Source organism: Macaca thibetana, chromosome 6, assembly GCF_024542745.1.
Source record: "Macaca thibetana thibetana isolate TM-01 chromosome 6, ASM2454274v1, whole genome shotgun sequence".
Lineage (NCBI taxonomy): Eukaryota > Metazoa > Chordata > Mammalia > Primates > Cercopithecidae > Macaca > Macaca thibetana.
In genome coordinates, this window is record NC_065583.1 from 514,483 (window position 1) to 519,951 (window position 5,469).

At 47.8% G+C, this 5,469-nt stretch overlaps 1 protein-coding gene across 1 annotated transcript; it reads right to left on the bottom strand.

Moving 5' to 3' along the window:
- Positions 1-4,087: 4,087 nt before the first annotated feature.
- Positions 4,088-5,029, bottom strand: LOC126957667 (olfactory receptor 2V2). Its single transcript, XM_050795783.1, has one exon. The coding sequence runs from the start codon at positions 5,027-5,029 to the stop codon at positions 4,088-4,090; it is 942 nt and encodes a 313-aa protein (XP_050651740.1).
- Positions 5,030-5,469: the final 440 nt, after the last annotated feature.

Genomic DNA, 5,469 nt, shown 5'->3' on the forward strand with positions numbered 1-5,469 from the left:
GCCATGGGAACTTCCCCGCTGCAGCCCCTGCCCTGCAGCGCCCTCTGGCTCTGGGTGTGGCTTTTGACGTCCCCAGAATCACACCCACCCTCTGCCTGCAGGTGTTTCCCACCACCCTCCCGCGAGCCCCTTCCCCGCATCTCCCCCAGGCTGTCCTCAGCGGGGCCCCTGCTAATCCTCTCCGCAGTCAGTGGGAGCTCCCACCGGGTCCTCCTGGGCCGGCCTGCGCTGCCGCCACGCACCTCACTCTCTTTACTGTCGCCAGCCCCCTGCAGTCCATGCTGTTATTATCCCACGTGACAGATGCGGACACCGGGGCACAGAGAGGCTGGCAGCCTTGCCAAGGGCAGCAGGAGGGAGGCAGGAGTAGCCTGGACCCCACTCCGCTGTCTCCTTCACCGGCACCAGATCTGTCTCTATGGCCACATCCCGGGCTATTTCACACCAATACGACGGCACAGGTCACTTAAAAAAGAAAACAAACAAATGTAAACACCTGCGCCGGTCCCAGGCTGCCCGTGCGCTCCTCTGATTGGGATCGTGGCTCTCTGCTGCCCTCCTGTGGCCGTTGGTTGTCCTGGGTGGGGACGGGCGCTGACCTCGGACAGCAGCGGATACTGATTCCTCCAGGGTCAGACTTGGGCGCGCAACGTGATCAGGACAGAGCTGAGCCCCGCGGTTATGGAGAGGCCAGCTTAGCTTTCATACATGTCACAAACACATACACAGTCTTTCCAAATGGAGGTGTAGAGCAATTTTTAAATTTAAAATTCATGTTTTATTTTTATTTGTTCTAGGGATGGGGTTTCGCCATGTTGCCCAGGCTGGTCTCAAACTCGTGGGCTCAAGTGATCCTCCTGCCTCGGCCTCCCAAAGTGCTGGGATTGCAGACATGAGAAACCCTGCCCGGCTGAAATGCAACATTTCTAATTTGTAGAGATAGGCTCTGTCTGAGCTGCCCTGGCTGGCGCACAGTGACACTGCAATGTCTGACTCCCGGGCTCAAGGGATCCTCCCGCCTCAGCTTCCCATCTTCAGCTGGGATTATAGGAATGAGCCGCCACGCCTGGCTTCAAGCAATTTTTATATTCACACACACAGAACATGGACCTAACTGATTGCCATGAAGATTTTTCACATCTATGCTCCCAAACCACCCAATACAATGAACGGACAACTTGATGGGAAAGGATTTGGTAAGGCAGTAGGCAAAAAAAACTGGCCTTGAGCATATTAAACTATTAATTATAAAAAATGTCAGGTATACACAAAAGTGAAGCAAGTAACAAAAGCTCACAGGTACCCTGGCAAGATTCTTGCTTGTTTTACTCTCCTGTGCTTTCACATGTATTTTCTTTTTATTTTTTGTTCATTTATTTATTCACTTATTTATTTTTGAGACAGGCTTCTGCTCTGTGGCCCAGGCTGGAGTGCAGTGGCACAATCATGGGTCATGGCAGCCTCAACCTCCTAAGCTCAGGCAATCCTCCCACCTCAGCCTCCCAAGGGACCATGCCCGGCTGATTTTTGTATTTTTTGTAGAGATGGGGTTTCACCACCTTGCCCAGGTTGGTCTCCAACTGCTGGGCTCAAGCAATCTTCCCACCTTGGCCTCAGCCTCCCAAAGTGCTTGGATTACAGATGTGTACACCGCACCTGCCCCCCCTCACACATATTTTCTTTCTGTTTATTATTTTCTTACAAATCTCTAACAATTGCAAATCTCTAAGTTTGCAGTTGCTCACACTGAGACTAGTTATGCAACTCTTGTTTCATAAGCGGTATTGGTTAGTGAATTGAATTGTGTGCCTGGACAGAAGAGGACGCTGTGGAAACTTTCTGTGACATAGAACTTACCACATTTTTGGGTGCTAGTGGTGTTCAGTAGATATTTTTCAATGGAATTACCTGGTCCTTGTGTGGGAAATGAATTAAGGACATCAAGTCTATGCCAATGAAATGCAATTAAAATGAAATGGGAATTCCCCATCATGGGACTGGATAAGGCAAAGGCTGGTAAAACTTTTGCTTGGGTGACTGTGTCCAAAATTCTGCATCATGGAAGGGGCTGGATTAAGTTTGCTCTAAATTTTCTTCCAGTCTTGGGGTTCCGTGGCTATAGATAAACAGTTCTGGTTGCAACGCTTAGGGTACTTATGGTTTGAGGAGTGCAAAATCGTAGAGAAATCTGAGGTTAATCAGGGATGCTTCCTAGAAGAGGAGAATTTGGGGCAAATTGAAATTTGTACAAGGCAAAAAGATACGATGAGAATGAGGAGAATACACAGAAAGATATTTGATATTATAGAGTTGAAATTAATTTGGTAGGTTGAGCATTACCTAAGTGATATCAGCAAGTGGTCACAGAATACACTAAGATCCATTTACATAATGGAAAATCATGCAGCCCTGTGACTAAGGAAAGTTACTTCTATTTTCACCAGTCTTCGGAGACACCTCCTGAGGAAAACTGGACGATGAGGCAGGGACTTACCGATCTGAGCCGTAGCTTCCTGTCCTGTAAAATGGGCATCATATTTTCACCACAGAATGTTTTCTGTGAGAATTAAGCTGAGTGGGCAATCTAAAGTCATCTCCCACAGTAGGCCCTGGGTGCCACCTCCCTCCACCTCTCCAAAGCCCAGCAAACACCTCCCTGGGGTTTAGTCTAATTCTGAGGCCCAGTTCTGGCCTCTTTTCTCTCTGCCTTCAATGGAGATGATTTTTTTTTTTTTCCGTGAAAAGAGAATCCTACTGCCAATATGGACAAAGGACAGGTACAGAGCTTGGAAGGATGGATACAAGTCCTGCAAATAGTTCAAACCGAAATACTGAAAATCAGTTTTCAAACAGCAGATGAAATTCTGGCACCATGCTCCAGTCTTCATTCCCCAAAGGGGAAGCAGTTCAGCCAGTTTTCTCCTTACAGACGCTGAGCTGACACAGAGCGGTGCGCACTGCTAGGGCGAGGTGAGGAGACAGCAGGCACGTCTCTACCCTGTCCCTCATCATCTCAAAGACAACTTGTATGCTCCGAATACGTCTTTATGACGTTCCCAGTGGGAAGAGTAGACATTCTCCAAAGAGAACTATAAAGGCTTATTTTCTGTCATCTGTAAGTTGTTCATTTAAGACCCTAGTGCTGGGCTATAACTGGTGTGAGACGTCATGTAAACATCATACAGGTGGGGTCTATATGTCTATACATAGATCATAGAGCGATGTCTCCCACAGAGTGAGCACAGAATAAAACATTAGCAAGGAGAGTTAGGAGGCTCAGCTCAACATCTTCGTCTAGTAGAAATAATTCCAATTTTAAATAAGGAGTGACAGCAATCCCAGCGCCTTATTTCTGCACAGTGCTGGTTTACAACGTCCTATATTTATTGTCAATGTGTAGCACAAAATAATTAGTACACAAAAGATTGGGGGTAAAATTGTTTCTTCATCAGATAAAAGTACTGATGTTGGCTGTGCGTGGTGGCTCACGCCTGTAACCTCAGCACTCTGGAAGGCGGATTGCTTGAGTCCAGGAGCTCCAGAAAGCACTATCTCTACAACAATAGTGAATCTCTTGCTAAAAAATTCATCAGGTGTGGGGCACGCACCTGTATCCCAGTTACTCAGGAGGCTGAGTTGGAGACTCACCTGAGCCCAGGAGATCAAGGCTGCAATGAGCCGAGATTGTGTCACTGCACTCTAGCCTGGGTGACAGAGTAAGATCCTGAAAAAAAAAAAGAAAGAAAGAGAGAGCGAGAAAGAAAGAGAAAGAGAGAAAGAAAGAAAAAAGAAAGAAAGAAAGGAAAAGAAAGAAGAAAGAAGAAAGAAAAAGAAAGGAAAGAAAGAAAGAAGAAAGAAAAAAGAAAGGAAGGAAGGAAGAAAGAAAGAAAGAAAAGAAAGAAAGAAAGAAAGAGAAAGAAAGAAAGAACGAACTGATGTAGTGTTTAAAAAGACCTTCCAAGTCTGCGGGTGTCACAATCCTCATTATTAATGAGGAAGCCAAGACTGAAAGTGACAGAATTATTAACCCAACATTCCCAGAGCCAAGAGATGGCAGAGCCAGGCACTGGATGCCCTGGGTTCAGTGCTAGCTGCCAATCCTGCAGCGGTCCAGCCCCTTCCTCAGTGCCCCCATCACCTCCCGGTTCCTCAAGCTGTAAATGAGGGGGTTGAGCATAGGAGTAAGGACCGTGTAGAAGACAGAGGCCACCTTGTCATGGCTGGGGGCCCGGTAGCGCCTAGGCCTCAGGTAGATGAACATGGCTGCCCCATAGAAGACGGTGACAGCTGTCAGGTGGGAAGAGCAGGTGGCCAGAGCCTTTTTCCAGGCCTGAGCAGAGCGCACTCGCAGCACAGCCCCTAGGATGCAAGCATAGGAGGCCACGATGATGGAGAAGGGGAAAAGAAGCATGAAGACACAGCAAGCAAATATCACCTTCTCAAACAGGGACGTGTCCACACAGGCTAGCTTCAACAAGGATAGCATCTCACAGAAGAAATGGTTCACCTTCCTCAAGCCGCAGTAGGGAAAGCTCATTACTACCACCATCTGGATCAAGCCATCGATTATCCCAAAGGCCCAGGAGCTCCCAGTAATCTGGAGACAGACCTTCTGATTCATGAGGATGGGATAGTGAAGTGGGTGGCTAATGGCCACATAGCGGTCATAAGCCATGAGTCCCAGCAAGAGCCCCTCAGATCCCACAAGACAGACAAAGAGGCCAATTTGTATGCCACAGCCCACAAAGGAGATGGACTTCCTGCCAGACAGGAAGTTGGCTGCCATCTTTGGCACATTGGTACAGACCAACATGAGGTCCATGAGGGAGAGTTGGCTGAGGAAGAAGTACATGGGGGTGTGAAGTTGAGGGTCCATGCAGATGAGGAAGATGAGGAGGACGTTCCCACAGAGGGCCACTGTGAAGACCACCATCACTGCAGAGAAGAGGACAAGGTCAGCAGTACTGTGGGAGAAGATGCCCAGGAGGATGAAGTCATTTGTGGATGATTGGTTCGCCCATGTCTCCATGGCTGAGTTTGTGTTCCTGGTCACCTGAGAATACGAAAAACATGGGCTAGATTGACTGACATCTCTTTATAGACCTCTGCTGCTATGTCTTTAGTCACTTATTTTGTGTGCGACTCATTAGATCTGAACAACTGAAGCTTTGGAGCACATTAGGGGACGCTCCTTCGTATCTCCCTAACGTAGCAGTAGGGGCCCTCCTGGCTCCTAGAATTGAACTGCGTATATGTGCTGTATGTATCCTTACCACAAAAACAAGAACTGAGTTGTTTCATGTGTCAGAGACCTTCAGACAACCCCCTTCAGCAGGCAAAGTCTTGGCTGTACCATATGACACCGAATCTTTTATTTATTTGTTTATTTTTGAGACGGAGTCTCGTTCTGTTGCCCAGGCTGGAGTACAGTGGCGAGATCTCGGCTCAAGTCCACCTCTGCCACGAAGG